The sequence below is a fragment of the Vespula pensylvanica genome, chromosome 22 (assembly GCF_014466175.1).
Source record: "Vespula pensylvanica isolate Volc-1 chromosome 22, ASM1446617v1, whole genome shotgun sequence".
In the NCBI taxonomy this organism is placed as follows: Eukaryota; Metazoa; Arthropoda; class Insecta; order Hymenoptera; family Vespidae; genus Vespula; species Vespula pensylvanica.
Genome location: NC_057706.1, coordinates 1,713,051 through 1,731,642, shown reverse-complemented (window position 1 = coordinate 1,731,642; position 18,592 = coordinate 1,713,051). Strand labels below are relative to the sequence as shown.

The window sequence follows — 18,592 nt, the reverse complement described above, 5'->3', positions numbered from 1 at the left end:
ATGTACATATGTACATTGTAGATACGTAGATACTACGGTGCTCGTATGTATCTACGGTGTAAAGTCCCGATCCTTTGATCTCCATCGTTGTCCTCTTTATTACCTTTTAATCGGCGAATAGGTTATCGATTCTATCTTCTAACATTTCTCCACCGAAGAGATTTTATCCGATCGACAAAATAAATCTTTTTGGTTTAACATCGTACCATCGAGGAAATAAAAAGAAGGACGTATATATAATTTTTTTACAATCTTTTTATCTTACGATCAGTTATATTTAATCTTTTAATTTCGCCGTGTTTTTTTAAAACTGTCGACGAACTTTATTCAAATATATTAATAACAACGTCCGAAAGGAAATACATTTGTTACTCTCTTTTCTTTTCTCTTTTTCCTTTTCTTCTTTAATTAATCTTCATTAAAATAACGTTTACATTCACGATAGATATACCATACCATATAACTATTATTATCGACATAATCCTCCTTTCTAAAGACATAATTATCCATCTCGAGTTCCCAAATACCTAATTGTAACTGTTATAGCTATCTCTATAACTGTTATACCGTACGATCGATCTCGGATCTTGAACGGGGATGACGGTAATTGGAAAGATACGATCAAGCCAATCGTATTAATCTGTTCCGAACCAAGGAACACCCTTGAAGATCCTTGATTAACCCTATCCCCCGAGCGAATAAGAAGAGCATCGATGCGAAAAACCTTAGGTATCTATCCTTTCCTCTTACTCCTCTCCCTGCTAACCCTTATCTCAACGAACCGAAACCGTTAACAAGAATTGTTCTTTTCCGCATAGCGAAATGAAACCACCCATTTAAAACTGCAATCTGACAATTCTCGGAATCCTCGGAATAAAGCAAAAAGGGTGACGACCGAGGTAGGGCGAGATTGTACGAGTGTAGAGAAGTTGGGGTTGCGTCTGGGTTGGGGTTGAGAAAGGTTATGATCATCAGGAGTGAGAGTATGATCTCGACGACTATGAAAGTCGATCGAGCGTGAAACAAAAAAAAAAAAGAAAAAAAGAAAAACTGAAAGGAGGGAGAAAGAAAAAAGATCGAAAGTAGTAGCAAAAAATAAGGAAGAAGAAAAAGAAGAAGAAGAAGAAGAAAAAGAAGAAGAAGAATAAGGAAGAGGAAGAGGAAGAAGAGGAGAGCCATGCCAGCCAAGCTCTTTTCCCTTTTTCCTCGTGTCGTTTGAATCTTCGAACGGCCGTGACCCGTAAGAACAAGTCGTTCAAGTGGATAAGCTATGCGTCGTGTATTCCAAGAGAGTAAGGGAAGATTTATCTTTCTGTCTCTTTCTCTTTATCTTTGTATCTCTCTTTCTCTCTCTCTCTCTCTCTCTCTCTCTCTCTCTCTCTCTCTGTCTCTCTCTCTCTCTCTCTGTTTCTCTCTCTCTCTCTCTGTCTCTTTTTGTCTCTCTCTCTTACTCCGCTCACCCCTTTCACACCTAGCAGTGCACCCTGTACCACCAGAGAGGACTACACGTCGGCTGCTGGATCAATAGCGGTTTGCAGGGTGTAGATACTAGGATGTCAAGATAATTTAGTACGATAGCACTATCGTCTCTCTCTTTTCATTTCATTCTCTTTCTTTCTTTCTCTCTCTCTCTCTCTCTCTCTCTCTCTCTCTCTCTCTCTCTTTCTCTCCGTTTGTCTGTCTATCTCCGTCTATCATTACGTTAGTCTCTATCACTAGAACAGTCAATTCAACTGCGATGATCATTTTACACTCGCCGTGAATAGTGATACGAGAGAACGAACAGAGTAGACGCGCGAACGGATAGATGGGATGGATAGATTTCCCGTTGATCTAGCTCGAACAAGTAGGTAAGTAAGTAGATAGGTATCACGTTGCCCGTACTTGAAAGCATGTCAATTTAACTATCGTGTCGTGTTATGCACGACAACGAGGAAGTATCCGATGATATGAAGAATTAATTGGAAACGGAGTAAAAGGAGTATCTTTTCTTTTTCTTTTCTTTCTCTTTTTCTTGTTCTTTTTTTTTCTTCTTCTTCTTCTTTTTCGTTCTAATATTGAATTAAGTGTTTAAAAGAATCTCTCGTTCGGTCAATATTTGTATTAATTAATTTGCGAAATAAATCGTTATGGGCCCATTAAACATGCATTTAATATTATAATTGCGAATTATTATACTCGCAAAATATCTTTCTCATTAAAATATTAAAGTTATAAAATTTCTATAGGTCGGTGAGCAATTATATAATGTTAATGATAAATTTATTATAAATACCTGCTACTTATATTTATTTCAAGTAGAGATTAAAATCGTTTAAAAATATTGTCCCCGATATTAAATAAATAACAGCAATTGAGAATATAAAATCTCTAAAAGGTAATTAATTAATTAACGATCAGAGATGATAAAAAAGAAACACCGAAATAATGATGTTTCACATAAAACTCTTTTCTGATTAAAATGAAATATGAGTGTTATCGCAAGTGATACGTTTATAATTTAAAAAGAGAGATAGACAAAAAAAAGAACAAAAACAAACTTGTTTTTGTTATTATTTTTGTGTTTTCCTTTACTTAAATATCCTCTTTCTCTCTCTCTCTCTCTCTCTCTCTCTCTCTCTCTCTCTCTCTCTTTGTTTTTCTCCTGTCGCAACATCGAGAACGTTGATCGATCGATTAATTATGTAAATGATATTTAGTTTGTCGAGATACGAGACGCTTTTCTATTTACCGAAAAACAGTTTTTGCTCGTCGGATCGGAACGCTTTAATCGACCTCTTAGTCCTCTTGCCCCTTGCCTCTTGCCTCTTACCCTTTGCCCTCCTTCTTTCGATAGCACTCGATCGAAAATCTGTAACGACAAACGATAGATAGATAAATAGATAGATAGATAGATAGATAGATAGATAGATAGATAGTAAGTGCGATAGACTGAGTTATTCTTTGTGCTCTAAACGCATTCTTCGAGACTCAACGCACTACGGGAAAGAGAAAGATAGATACGATGCACTACGAGAAAAAGAGAGAAAGAGAGAGAGACGTTGATGCTCGATATATTTCACTAACACTAGTATTCGATACTTTCGTTGTCACGAGGATCCTATTGAAATCCTTTGTCGCGCAATCGAAATACGTCTCGCCGATACACCGTTAAAAGGAAATGCAATTTATTTTTATCTCGAGCTATCTCTGCAGTCCTCTTTTCTCTTTTTGTTTTCATTTTTATATAAAAAAAAAAAAAAAAAAAAAAAAAAAAAAGATAAACGAAACAAGAAAAAGAAGTATTAAAAAAGATTTTTCGTTTTTTATTTTGTGTTTCTCGCGTCTACCAATTCAAGAAATTCGATATCACTTTTTTACCCTCGTTTCTAACGTTGAATCTATGAAATACTTTCTTAAAAGTCTGATATAAATTAATCTGATAAATTAATCTACTTTTATGTACTAACGCTTCTTTCACAACGCTCGTGAAAAATTCATTTAACCATTATGGTTACGTTAAAGCGTCCTTTCTCCTATATTTCCCCGTTTTTCTACTTCATGAGGTTCAAGTTCGAACTCAAAACGTCTAATGTTAAACGTGAAGTTAATAGAAAAAAATTATTATGTTAAGAAATTAACTCACCACTGCTGTGGGAAAAATTGCAAGTTAACTCGACTGAAAAGGGATCAAAAGATAAGGTCCCTTCGAAAGAAATGTTCAACCAATAGCTGCTTCAAAAGGATATTATGTGCATACATACATACATATATATATATATATATATATATATATATATATATGTATATACGTATATATTTAAATGTGTATAATGTAAAGAATATATATATATATACCTATACATATATATATATATATATATATATATATATACATACAATATATATATAACGTATGTGTGTGGAAAATGTGATATTGTCCCAACTTAGCCGAGCCAACCCCAACGATAAATTATGTGAACATAGTGTGTGTGTAGGTGGGTGAAAGCAGTGGATATACGATACAATGCTAACAGATCGGACGACGTAAACAACTAAGAATAATTTTGTTAAATTTCCTTGACGTCTCTACCCTCGCCGTAGAGTAATAAGAATAACTCCGATCGAACGAAAAAACAAAAACGAAAAAAAATGTATGTTCGTCTCCCGAACCAACCCTCTCGAGTCCAAGATAGAATAATTAGAAATACATAGACACGATTGTGTTAAAGAAAAAATGCACGGATACGTTATTAGAACAACGATTAAATAGCGTCCTAAACGTTTTAATATTCTTTTTTCTTCTTCTTTTTTTTTATTCTTTCGTCCAATCGTTCTCTTCATTATTCTTACAGATAGTAATGAAATTTCGTAATTCAGTAGTCAACGTTCGAGTTTAAATTCGTACGAGCAGACAATCGAATCGTGCGGAAACTCTGGAAAACTTTTCGGCGAGTTCGTTCGATTAGAAATTCAACGAACGAAAGCGCCGTTCTCCATTTCTTTTTTTTCTTTTCTTTCTTTTTTTTTTTTTTTTTTATTTATTTTTACCTTCGACGCGCACTCCCGAAACTCGTCCATTCAAAATCGGATTTGTAGAGATAGTGAGGGAGAGAGAAGACGTGACTACTGTCGATCTCATCCTACGAACGATGGTATTAAAAGAGGGAAAAAAAGAAAATAAGCAAAACAAACAAACAAACAAACAAACAAACAAATTCCACCGGGAGAAAGAGAGAAAGAGAGAAAGAGAGAGAGAGAAAGAGAGAGAGAGAGAGAAAAGACAGACGAAGACGTGAGAAAAGAAAAAAAAAAGAGAAGAGAAAGGAGAATGTGCTCATGGTGCTCGGAGATTTATCATTGTAAAGATAAGAGCGACGACAAAATCTATTCTGGGACTTTAACGATGCGTACCGAGATGAGTAGCAGTAGTCCGGTGATTGTTCTTCCGGATGATGAGTGACAACTCGGTCTCGAGTTGCACGAATCAACGTAGGTATGTAAATATATAATACACCGTATTGTCTTACCCTCGATTTAATCTGGTAAAAGTGATATTTAAGATATAAAAAAGGGGAGAGAAAAATGTTAATAAGAAAAAAAAAGAAAGAAAGAAAGAAAAAGTAGAAAAAAATATGTGAAAGAGTAAAAGAGATTTTCTTTCTTTTTCCCTTTTCTCTTTCTCTTCTTCGTTTATTTTTCAATCCTTTTTTTTTTTTCTTCGTGGGTCAAAAACACACAAGTTCAAAACAATTGAGCGGTCGAACGAAAAACGTGTCTAGTCGAAATGAGAACGCAGGGAGGACACAATGTCGACAATTTGAAACAATTGCGGACATTGCGTGTAAGTAGTTACTACAACGTCCCACGGGTGCACGCGAGAGATGAGATTCGGACGGGGGCAGAAGCACGAGGAAGAGATAGAGGAAGAAGAAGAGGAGGAGGAAGAGGAGAAGGAAGAGGAGGTGGAGGTGGTGGTAGAGATGGAGGTGGAGGTTGGAGATGGAATAGAAACGGCGGTAGAATCCGCAATTATTCAATTGCCTCCTCGAATCGTCGTTCCGTGGCGTTGAGCCTCTTCTTCATCTGTCTTCTCTTTGACTCACGGACGTTTTCAACCGAGTAAAAACGCGAGAAACAGAAGATAGGACGATAAGAGACAAGAGAGACAAGAGAGACGGGAAGACCACCTGGTCTGTCTCTTTTAAAAGCAAACAAAAAAAGTCTCGCGAATTTTTTTCATAAACATCTAAAGAGACAAAAAGAGAGAAAGAGAGAAAGAAAAAAAAATATATATATATATATATATATATTTAAACACGGTGTACCTATATACGAACGATTCATGTAAAAAGGAAAAATCGTTCGAGAGAAATTCGTCGATCTAATATCGTGAATGCTTGGAGAACGTTTGGAGAATATCATCCGAAGGAAGATATGGACGGCTCGATGGAACCAAGAACGTTCGACCTGGTTGATTGCATCGTTTTCATTGGGATGCTAGGTGTTTCCGCGGTAGTTGGGGTCTATCAAGCTTACAGATCTCGAAAAAATCCGGATGCTGTGCGAGAGTACCTTGTTGGAAGTCAAAACATGTCTATATTTCCTATAAGCATGTCTTTAATAGCCAGGTAATAATATTCGATAAGTAATCATGTTATTACTTTTTTCTTTTATCCTTTCTCATATCTTTCAAAAAATATTTTAAGTCGCATCGTATTCTAATAATGACGTGATATATCGTGTCCTCTCGCATTGCCAGATATAAAGTCGTAACATCTCTTTTTCTTATTTCATTCAGAAAAATCTTTCGTGCTTTTTTTCGTTTAATTTCGTTATAGACGATCGTCAACGAAAACGTTACGCGACAACGTTCTGAAACACTTAGGTACTTGACAGTTTTTATCTTGATCGAATTGACAAAGTAAATAAGTTCGTACGCGAAATAATTAGATTTAGAGAAAAGGACCGAGAGAATTCGACCCTCGAGTCTTTCGTAACAAATTAAAAGGAGTCGTTTGAAAGACTTTCGTAGCCGGAAGTTTTGGGCGCATAGCACGACATTCCGCTCAATTGACTGTCAAGGTTGAACAGCATTAAGATTGTAATTATTAATACCCTTGTGCGTGTCTCTCTTGCATTCGAATGAGAAAAGATTGACTTCTCGTGACTTCTTCTTCTTCTTTATCCTCTTCTACTGTTTTTTCTTCTTTTTTTTAAACATACATTCGCAATATCTACCTAGCAAGGTAGTTCGACGTTAAAGATAAAATGTCGATGCTCGTAATGTTCGATACTCGTAAAGAAATTTTTTTCTTGTTCTTTTTCTTTTCTTTTTTTTTTTTTTCAGTTACATTTCCGGCATTTCGATGCTCGGATTACCCGCAGAGATGTATGTTTACGGGACTCAACTATGGACCATCATTATTGCCGATTGCTTCGTTTCCCTTACTATGACCATAGTTTATTTGCCGGTCTTTTACGGACTTCAAATTACCTCGTCGTACGAGGTACGTTTTTTTCCGTAAAATCAAAAAAAAAGAGGAGAGAGAGAGAGAGAGAGAAGGGAAAAAAGGTAAAAGGTAAAAAGGAAAAAAACAGAAAAAAAAAGAAAAATGATACACGATCGACGAGGAAAGGTTCGATCGAAGGAACCTTTATCGATTTTCTTCTTTCTTCAGTATCTAGAGCTGAGATTCAATCGTATGGTCAGACTCATGGGATCGATCATATTCATTATCAAAATGGTAAGGCATTTTAACGTTATTGGATAACTCTTCCTCTTCGTTAACGTTGATAAGCGATCGTTTCGCGTCTTACTTGTAGCTACTTTACATACCATTGGTGATATACGTGCCGGCGCTAGCGTTCAATCAAGTAACTGGTATAAATCTTCACATGATAGCTCTTCTGGTCAGCATCGTCTGCATTTTCTACACGACGTTGGTAATTGTCTTTAAATATTTATCTTTTTCTCGTTCCATGATGATTCAGACAATACACGAACGATCGAGCAATTTAGAATCTATGATTATACATTGAAACAGTTTTTTCCATACAAGAAATTTTTTTTTTTTTTCGTTTTTAGGGTGGTCTCAAGGCCGTCGTTTGGACCGATACTATTCAAATGATGGTCATGTTCGGTAGCGTGATTACTGTTGCCGTATTGGGTACCAACAAAGTAGGTGGAGTATCCGAAGTTTGGCGAAGAAACGTCGAGACAGGAAGAATAGAGTTCTTCAAGTAAGAAATGAAAATGATAGATGAAAAGTGATGGAGAGAGAGAGAGAGAGAGAGAGAGAGAGAGAGAGAGAGAGAGAGAGAGAGAGAGAGATAAACTCAAAAAAGACTTTTATCATTCTTATCCTCACTTTCTCTTAACCCGATCGTATATACATTCTGTATATATATATGTGTGTGTGTATGTGTATGCGTGTGTCTTAGAAATATTATTATTTTTCTCATGTGAATTCTCGAGGAATACGTAGATAAGGTTCAATTTACGATACTGCAATGATTTTTCCGTAGTCGCTTCTTCTTCTTTCCATTACGTATAGCATGGACCCGGATCCAACTATTAGGCACACCTTTTGGACCGTCGTTGTTGGTAATTACTTAAATTGGCTGGCCACTTGTTCGGTTAATCAAGCGATGGTGCAGAGGTGTCTGGCTATGCCGAACTTGAAAAAATCCAATATGTGAGTTAAAACAGATTGATCTCTCTGACATTAGTTAGAATAGATATTCTTCTTTTTTTCCTTTCTTCTTCTTTCTTTTTCTTTTTTCTATCGGGGAAGAAACATCCTTCATTTCATCATTCTTTCCAAAACAAAAAATATTGGACGATCAATATACATATATATAAGTCTTTTTATCAATAATATCGTAATTGATATCTCGTAATTTTTTGCTAAAAAAAAAAATGCGGTATTAAAAAAGTCGGTATTAAAAAGAATTCGCTATTACGTGTTTGATATTAACGACATGGGATTGATCGATAAATAATTTCGAAATTTTCGATATTGTATATACGGAATTATAAATGGACAATGAAACTTTATTGAATAATTTTTTTTCCCTTTTTTCTTTTCTTTTTTTTTTATCGAAAATTCCGACATTACTCGCCAACATAATAGATCATATATTTATTAACGCATGTACATTATTCTGATGTAAATCTCTATAAATATTCAACATTACGTTTTACACGTTTTATTCATGTATTGATTATTAAAATGAGAAGCTCAAAGATCTATCTGATCGATTTATTTTCTTTTTTTTCTCAGAACAATCATGATAATGGCCGTCGGTATAGTTACCATCGTTTCCCTATGCTGTTACACTGGCATCGTTATTTTCGCTGCTTTCTACGAATGCGATCCGGTAACAACAAAGGTAGGAACCACGTTTAGCAAAACACAGTTTAAACTTTAACATTTGATCTTACTCATGGCGAACCAGCCGTTCCGTGCTGTATTTTAACTACTTGTTTTAAAATAAAATTACATTACACGCGGCTACGTATAATTTTATTAAAAACATTAACATCGTTTATTCATTATAATGGACGGAAAGAAAATCGAATTTCTCCTGCAAAGTCTCGACCTCCATCGGTTGAAAATAATTTTCAACTAGACAATGAAAAAAAAAAAAAGAAGAAAAATACACAAATAGAAAAAAAAAGAAGAAAAAATACGTTCGATCCGATACGACAAAAAGTTAAATTCTATTCTTGAATACGCTAATTCTAAAAATACAGTATCGATTTCAATATTATTAGTTCTAATTTTCGAGATATACGACTCGTATACCGATATACAAAAATTGATATAATTTAATAATACCTAAAATATATATTTTTCTTAATCACAATTTTTCAAAACGAAAATGAAACATCCGATACAATATTCGACTCTAATATTTGATTACTATCTATCTATCTATCTAATATGATCCATTTATTTTTACAGAATCGTAAAATGAAAGATCTTGAAGTTTCAAACACTATAATCGATGGATCAAAATTACTTGCCATTTTTACAATCTTCAAATAAATGTATCTAATTTTTGAAACAACAAAATGTGCATCTGACAATATTAATGACAACAGATTTATTATTATCGACGAAACAATTTGATCGAATTCGATTTGGTCGAGTTTCGTTTGTCGTTTCTATCATCATTTTTAACTCGTAATCGGACGACTAGAAATCGATAGTATTTTGCATGTTTCAGCAAATACGGAAACCCGATCAGTTGTTGCCGTACTTTGTAATGGAGATAGCACGATCGATACCTGGTTTACCGGGTCTCTTTGTCTCTGGAGTTTTCAGCGCTGCTCTCAGGTAAGGTCAACGAAAAAAGCAAAAAAAAAAAAAGAACAAGCAATATCGCTTGTGTATCATGATTTAAGAATTAACGATTAACGTTAACACCTATTTTCTCGTACGATCACGCAAATTATAAGTAAACAGATACATAATTGCACTGTTAAAAACATTAAACGTTATGAAGAAAATTATAAAAAAACAAGAAGAAAAGAAAAAGAAAAGAGAACGTAAAACAAAAATATTATTTGCACAGAATATTCTTTACACAGACGACACGTTATTCCTATCTATCTTATAAAAATCGTATAGTTCATGATTTCACGAATTTCGTTAGAAATTTATTTTAAACGAAATACATATGTACATTTATATATATATATATATATATATATATATATATATATATATTTTTTGTTTAAATTCGTAGCACTATGTCCACCGGTTTGAACTCAATGTCCGGCGTTATCTACGAAGATATAATAAAGCCATGCTTGAGAAAACCAATCTCGAATGTTGGCGCCAGTCGGATAATGAAAGTGATCGTAGTCCTAATGGGTATTATTTGCGTTGGATTGGTTTTCTTGGTTGAAAAACTCAGCAGTTTGATTCAAGTAAGTTCTGTCGATCGACGACATTAGATAGATAGATAGATAGATAGATAGATTAAATCTTATATCCTGTGAATAAAAATAATCCTTTTATTTTTCAGGCTGGTAAAAGTTTATCCGGAATAACAGCTGGTCCACTTTTAGGGATATTCACGCTTGGCATGTTTTTTCCATTTGCTAATTCTGCGGTAAGTGTACCCATAAAAAATTATTCATTCATTACGTTACCATCGTTCGGGTTCTTTTTGATGTAAATAATTGCTTCGAATTGATCGATAGATTGATAGAAGAATAAAATCGTTAGGCTAATAAACTTTTATATGAGATAAAATAAAAAGCACTTACAAAACGATATATGTTAACTAAGATCGAACGAAATGATCTTATTTATTATTGATCTCGAAGTATGCTTGTCTAGTATTTCTCTCTTACTATCTATCTATTTCTCTCTCTCTCTCTCTCTCTCTCTCTCTCTCTCTCTCTCTCTCTCTCTCTCTCTCTCTCTCTCTCTCTCTCTCTCTCTCTCTTTCTCTACCTATCTTAAAGGCAAATACATTAAAGCTGCATCGTCGGAATCTGTAGAATCCTCTATGCTGAGCTTTCATTTGATTTGAAATGCTAATAGTACTTGCACCATTTTCTGAAGTTGCGAAGCTGTGACGTATAGATATAGTGTATCGCAAAAAAAATATTTGGACACTTCATTTTAATCCTCTATAATCCGATCTAACTTTAAAGTCACATACTTAAATATATAATATATATATATATATATATATATATATATATATATATATATATATAGTGTTGACTTTTTTTATACAAGCGTATCTCTCGATACTCGTACTTCTTATACTTCTAAATAAATTAATAAACGTAAGATTAATTTCTATTAATATATAAAACATACACCGTTAATCTCGTCAATTACAAAAAAAGAAATAATATATTCGATGGCTCTCAATCATTTATCTCATTTCTGCACAGGGTGCTCTAACCGGTGGTATCATCAGTTTGAATCTCGTTGCCTGGATATCCTTTGGCACGCAAGCTGCCATTTCGAGCGGTAAAATTACTTTCCCGGTAAAACCAGTGTCCGTCGATGGGTGCGTCGAAACATTGAAAGATACAGCCAGAAATTTGACGAACATCGTTGAAGACACAATAAGGTCGATTTACTATTATTAATCACATTCTACGAGTATACACACACACATACACGATAATAATATCATATCTATACATAGACACATACATACATACATACATACATACATAAATAAACATATATGTAAATAAGTCATCATATTTTGCTTCGAAACAATGAAAAATCCTATATCGATTCAATAAAATTTTCAGAGAGCAACCATTTTTTCTATATCGGATGTCATATCTATGGTACACATGGGTTGGATTTCTCACAGCGATTTTCATCGGGATTATTGTCTCGTGGATCACTGGCCCGAATAAATACAAAGTGGGGGATATAAAGTTATACACGCCGATCATACACGGTTTCTTACGTTCTAAAATTTCAAGGGAAACGGTATGTATATATTTATATGTATATATATATATATATATATATATATATATATATATATATATATGTAATTACGAATATTTCTTTCCTTCTTTTCTTCCTTCATCGTCCATGCTTATTATCATTAGACGTTATTTGTACGATACATATATAATTTGTAGTTTATTATTTTTTTCTTTTCTTTTTTTTTTCTATTTTTTCATCCACAGAACAAGATGGAACTTTCAAGGAGGAGAGCAGAAAGGAAAAATCTACATCACTCTTCGGGATATTAGCGAATACTATATATTCTAAATTACATATTAATAAGTTCAGACTGTGATTCCTTAGTAATCGCGATATTTATTATCGCTCAAAAAAGAGACCCGATTTGTCACTCTTTCTCTCTTTCTCGAAGAGGGAGAAAAAGAAAGAGAGGGAGAGAGAGAGAGAGAGAGAGAGAGAGAGAGGTCATGACTTTCTCGTCGAAGTATATCGAGTGAACTCTTAATTCGAAAGCTAGGCCGAAAATTGAAAAATAATTAATATTATTAGATTACAGAATAATCAATGAGATTAGGCAGTGATTATCTATCGTTCGTTCGTTCGTTCGTTCGTTCGTTCGTTTGTCATTCATTCCTATGTATGTATTTTCTGAACGAACCGAAGTAAATAATAAACAGGATTTGTTTTATCGATTCTCCATTTTTTTCTGTTCTTTCTTTTTTGTTTTGAATTGTCAGTATCTTCCTAACACGTGAAGAATTTGTTTATGTTTTTTTCCTCTCTTTCCGTATCATTATACATTGAATCAATATTTCATTACGATCGTGTTATTGTCGGCTCTTATTTATTTTAATGTGCGTGCCGTAAAACAAGCTACGTGCTTAAATCCTACATTTTTCATTCTGTAATATTATTGTTGTTACTACCAACAATGATAATCATGATAATAAAAATAAAAATAATTATAATAATAATTATAATAATAATAATAATACGAAAATGTTAAGGTCACGTGAGACAAAATGCTCATCGTATCAATAAATTTTTCAGTACAAGAATATATCTACAATGGTCTACAATAGCTGTTATCATATACATATTTATCATATATATCTAATTGACATATAATTCTCACATACTGTACATACTTTATTTGAAAATATACAGTTAAGTTTCGATGATTGAGCTTTCTTATATTATAGAAGAAGTTAAAAATACAATTGCTATACAACATCCGCAGAACTTGATCACAAGCAATTTTATATCTCCCGCGAGTAGATAATTTTTATACGCTACATACACACATATACATTGGATACGTATAATAATTATACGCATTTACATTATTGCATACGATGACTGGAGAAATTCAAAAAAATTATTTTTTTTTTTCTTTTTTTCTTTTTTTCTTTTACCTTGATATGATAGGTTTCTATAATCTCTACAATCGCTGTGAAATAATCGGCTAACATATAGAAATAATCATTTTGCAAAACAAAAAAAGAAAAATAATAACATAAACGTAATTGTAAGATCAATTAGAAGAAGGTAATTTTACCTTTCTCGTATGATAGAGTAATCAATTTTGTTTAAAAACGAGAAAGCCTTTAATACCATAATACGATTGACTTTTTTTTAGAAAAATACGAATTATTGTATTAGTAGTAAAAGTTTAAGATCTAAGAAGTAAGTGGTGACATTCCAATAGATCTAGGATCTTGTTGACCCGGTTGAGTAGGAGGTCCCGGTTGAGGACCGGTTTCTAAATTCTTAAGAAGTTGATTTAACCAGTGTTTGGTAGATGCATCCTCTTGTAAACAAGTCGCAAAGGTATTGTCTCTTAATTGATCTGGTAAACATTGTCTCAGTGCCAATAAGGCTCTATAAATAAAAAAATTGTTTTATTATATGTTGTATACAGCCAAGAATTATTGGACCTACCTTGGATTATCAGAGAGTCTTAAATAACATCTAACGACATGCTTTAATAATCTTGCAGAAGGATCTTTAGCCAAGGACAAAACCATTTTTCCTAATATCATCGCAACATGACTAAACCTATCATAAGTCTGACATATGTAAGAAAGACCGCTGTCATCCAACAAAATTTTCTGAAGAATGAAAGTGGCTACAGTTTTACTCAATTCTGAACCACTCTCCATAATTCTCAAACAAAGCGGAATAATTTCAGTAGTCAATAAAAATGTTATAACTTCCTGTTCGTCCGTTTTGACCAATGCACCTATAACTCCCAAGCTCGTTAATCTCAAATACTCGAACGGTCTTGTTTTGCTTACGGTATGCAAAAATGGATACAGGAACAACGGTACGTGTGCCTAAATTTGAAAATATAATTAATTAACTAATCATTCAGTTTGCACTTGTAAAATTTTTAAGATATGTTTATGTAAATTACTTGAAGAAAGGCCGATCTGGTATCTGGATGACTTGCAACGCATTGTAACAACGCAAGAGCATTACACACACGATTGCTCTGATATGCGGTAAGAGTTGCAGGATTAATAGCAGGATAAATATTTATAATCTCTTGCAAGAGAGACGCTGTTGTACCAAAAGAGTGCCATAACATTGGAGCTAAGTCAGGCACTACCTCACGCTTTTTGCTGAGTTCCAAAAGAGCATTTTCTCTAGTTTCAGGATTGGATAATTCAATGATCCATGTATAAACTTTTTCTCGATCCACGGTCGACTGCAATGCTGCCGGACTTTGTTGAGAGCTCATTTCAATCTTCCCTTACGATATACCTCCGTATTATTTCTCTTTTTTGTAATTCCTTTTAAACGAGCAATAAAATAAATCGAACAAAATTCGATAAAATACTTCGTATTTCGATAAAAAATTTCGTTTCACAAACAAAGCTACATTCTTTAACGTAAAACGTGCACGATTTAATACTTTCGTATCGTCGAAAATATGTGTCCGTGAAGAACGCAAACTAACCAAATCATTCAAGATTTATCGTCACACTCGGTCACATAAACCATCATGCCTTTTTATTTATAAATTACACTATTTCTTCGTAATTAACGGACTCTCGACAATTTTTCTATAATCCGTATTATGACTTATAGGTTATAAAATATAAGTTCTTGCAAGCAACAAGAAAATCGTTGCACGAAACACGTGAAACCTTTTACTTTTTCATTCAATCAATTTTAAAAAGAAATCGTGTATTCTTAAACGATATATATGCGTATACATAGAATATGTATCCCTTAACGGCTGTTAGAAAACTCGCATCGGCTGTTTAACCGGACAAAACCGACTTACCGAAACACCGTATGCGAACAACAGCGCCACATAACCTCTATCCTATTTCCTAATACTACGAACACGAAAATATTGATAAAAATATAAATATCTAAATTAAATACCTTATACGAAATCAGTTTTATCATTTTCATTCGGATTTAACGAGTCTTCTCTTGATCCTCTTCTGAGACTCTGAACGTAATAACGAAATAAATATTTTCTTTAAGAAGTCGCGCCTTTTTGTTTCTTTTTTTTTTTTTGTTTATATAACTAACCAAAACTGACATCATGAAGTAAAGTCGTTCATTGATAAGAAGCAGGATAGAATCGAGAAACATCTCTATATGTACGTATAACTATATACATATACATATATATATATATACATATTTATATATATATACATATATATACATACATATATATATATATATATAAATTAAATGTTTAAATTTGATATTTGTGTTAAATGATTAATATACATCGTTCTGCATTTAAATTCGTATATAATAACTTCAATGAGATAAAAAAAAAAAAAAGAAATTGAACGAAAATGAAAAGAAAAAAGAAAAAAAAATGAACTACATTTATAACTTCGTATGACTGATAAAGTTGAAATATTTTTGAACGATGAACTTGCAAAAAAAACATTGCAATATTCAGAATATAATTATATTCGTTGTCAAATTTATGACAGAGTTAAGATAGGATATTAGACTCTTTAGTGGACTTTGAAATGATATAACTGCTTCTTATAAGAAATCACATTTTAGAGAATGTGATTTATTATAAGAAGGTTTAATATTCGCAATTAAATGGATATATTTAGAACTAAAAAAAGAAAAGAAAAGAACTTCAGAAAAAACAATTTTACAAAAGTCGATTGTTATTGTGTGTTTTTATTGATACGAGAAAAGGAATATTACGAAAGAAAATAAAGTATTTTTCTCGGCGAGGAATAAAAAAATATTTCAATAACATGATAAATACATATTGTTCAAGAATTAATGACTAATATTTTCATCATTTTTCCTCCTTGCATCTACGATTTCTTATAGATTTAATAATCTTTTAAATCTCTGTTATTATTAATAAAGCAAATGCTGAAAATTTTAATCCTCGTAATTAATATTAACTTTCCTTTTTTTTTTTATAAATTTCAAGTTGTTCCATCAAACCATTTAAAGGATGATACACACACACACACACACACACACACACACACATGTATTTAGATTTTCATATGAAACGTATAAAAGATCTAAAAAATATTTTTGAATATCTCAAATAATCCGGAATATAATTATCTATTTTAGATATGTATTGAAAACATAAAAAATTTATTACGCGTGTACCTAAAAATGGAGATATAATGGAGTATACTAATAATCTGAGCAATTAGCTTATTATAATAAAACGAAATAAGACTAGTTCATTGTCATTCTCGGTAATATTTTTATTCTTCTCGGTAATATTATTGAGCATGGTTTTATCTATAGGCATTTCCTTTTTTCTTTTTTATAACAATATATTTTATAACAGCCATATAGATACAATAAACAGATAAATATATACAAACATACGTACATGAATATAAAATATCGAATCGGATAAAATTTCGTAACTTAATTTTGTTTATAAGTTTGTCGTTACTGTTCGTATCCTGTTAAGTATCATCGAGAATACGACCGATATTATTCGATTAACTTTACTAAATATTTGAAGGAAAAATAAATCAAGAATTATATGACACTTAATTTCAAAATTTTCTTTCCATAGGAAAACTCGATATGCCAAGTTCACGATAAATAAAATTACTTAATCGAATATATCAATAAAAGAATATGATATATATATATATATATGTGTGTGTGTGTGTATGTATTTTCTTGTACTTTTTCCTTTATCTCGTGGTTTATAAAGAGATCAAAAAGAAAAATAATTTCGATAGTAACTATATATTCCATTATCGGAGAAAGAAAATTCTCAAAGTCGGTTTACGATTAATGGACATTTTTTTGCAATAAGAAATTAGTTTCGATAAGAAGAAAGACTGTAATCGGTCAGGCGATTTCTAGTTTACGTAATAACGATATATGCGAATGGTTGAGATTATCTCTCTTTCTCTATCTCTCCCTCTGTCTTTCTCTCTTTCTTTTCTATTGATTCTTTATAAAGCACGAACAAAAAGAAGGGATAAACAGAAAAGTGCATAAGATGGTGATGGCTGGATGAAAGGGTATCTACTAGTCATAACATACATTTATAAGCACCATTATGTATTATACTTACCCAGATACGAGCAATTATTGAAGGACAATCGATAGTAAGAAGTTAAATTAAGAAAAAAGAAAAAAAAAAAAAAATTGTATAAACCTTATAAATCGATCGTTGGACCAATCAGTATTTCAATTCCTTCTTTCCTTCAACTCCAGTTTCTTTTTCTCTCTTTTTTTTTTTTTTCTTTTTTTCTTTCTCCTTTTTCCATTAAAGATATCTCACGAAGTCACGTAGGTAAAAAAGATTTTTTTCTGTTGATCCTCACGTGTACGTAAAATCGTATATCTATTAGAAAATATAACAAAGTAAATACTCAAATAGAGATAATCAAATGTAACGATCACGATCCAATAGTTTCTTCGATGCAATATGGCATGTTTCGAATATCTTCGAATATTCTCACGTGGTTTATGTAAAGTCATTCATACGAACGAAGTTATCTTTGTTGAGTCAAGCATTTTCCGTCTGCTTCTGATAACGAAAGTCGCACAACGTGCTTTCCCCTTCTATCCCTGTCTTCCTTCTCCGAAATTTAATCAACGATTAAATGAAATAGTCCAAAACGAGCTATTTCTGTCAACGCGTGTTATAATTACAAAAAAGTATATTTATGATAAACAAAAAAAAAATAAATAAAGCGCACACTCCTTAAAAGAATAAAAACGTTTCGGAAAAAAGATTAGTTAGAATTTCTATGACACTTTTTACGTTTGTGATCGTTAGAAATGAATTGTTTGAGATTTCGTGTTGGAACATTTGTTTCTTTTTCGAAATGATCTAACGAATAAGAATGACGAATAAAAAGAACGAAAGAAAATAGAATCACTAGGTTCAGGTGATCGACGAGATAAAATGTAAATACGACGGAACTATATTCGTTATCGCTAAAATTTAAGTATCAACTATGAATGATATTGATCCATTGGGAAATTACAAAACGTTACGCATGGATCATGGCGGACACTGACGTTCGTCACTGCGCTCCACGTTCTAACTCCATGTAAGTAAGTATCTGCGGAGGTGTTAGCTGGCAAGGGTCATCGGCAAGGTTATCATATAATGTTGAAAAAGTAGGGGGATTTTTTGTCCGAGG

At 32.7% G+C, this 18,592-nt stretch overlaps 2 protein-coding genes across 4 annotated transcripts; one reads left to right on the top strand and one right to left on the bottom strand.

Annotated features, from left to right (window-relative positions):
- Positions 1-1,750: 1,750 nt before the first annotated feature.
- Positions 1,751-12,377, top strand: LOC122636441 (sodium-coupled monocarboxylate transporter 2-like). Of its 2 annotated transcripts, none has more exons than XM_043827645.1 (13): positions 1,751-1,850; positions 6,830-6,989; positions 7,161-7,226; positions 7,306-7,425; positions 7,568-7,722; positions 8,037-8,177; positions 8,766-8,874; positions 9,715-9,824; positions 10,237-10,420; positions 10,519-10,605; positions 11,405-11,586; positions 11,777-11,963; positions 12,170-12,377. In XM_043827645.1, exons 1-13 carry the CDS (start codon positions 1,813-1,815, stop codon positions 12,233-12,235), a joined length of 1,605 nt encoding a protein of 534 aa, XP_043683580.1. In that variant the 5' UTR covers positions 1,751-1,812; the 3' UTR covers positions 12,236-12,377. The 2 variants fall into 2 exon arrangements, with proteins under 2 accessions (XP_043683580.1, XP_043683578.1); XM_043827643.1 differs by lacking the exon at positions 1,751-1,850 and adding an exon at positions 5,755-6,110.
- A 696-nt stretch (positions 12,378-13,073) lies between these two features.
- On the bottom strand, positions 13,074-15,482 carry LOC122636449 (CCR4-NOT transcription complex subunit 9). 2 transcript variants are annotated; one of them, XM_043827658.1, is made up of 4 exons: positions 15,342-15,482; positions 14,362-14,740; positions 13,887-14,281; positions 13,074-13,826 (listed from the first exon to the last, which is right to left on the bottom strand). In XM_043827658.1, exons 2-4 carry the CDS (start codon positions 14,686-14,688, stop codon positions 13,625-13,627), a joined length of 924 nt encoding a protein of 307 aa, XP_043683593.1. In that variant the 5' UTR covers positions 14,689-14,740; positions 15,342-15,482; the 3' UTR covers positions 13,074-13,624. The 2 variants fall into 2 exon arrangements, with proteins under 2 accessions (XP_043683593.1, XP_043683595.1); XM_043827660.1 differs by lacking the exon at positions 15,342-15,482 and adding an exon at positions 14,830-15,290.
- Positions 15,483-18,592: the final 3,110 nt, after the last annotated feature.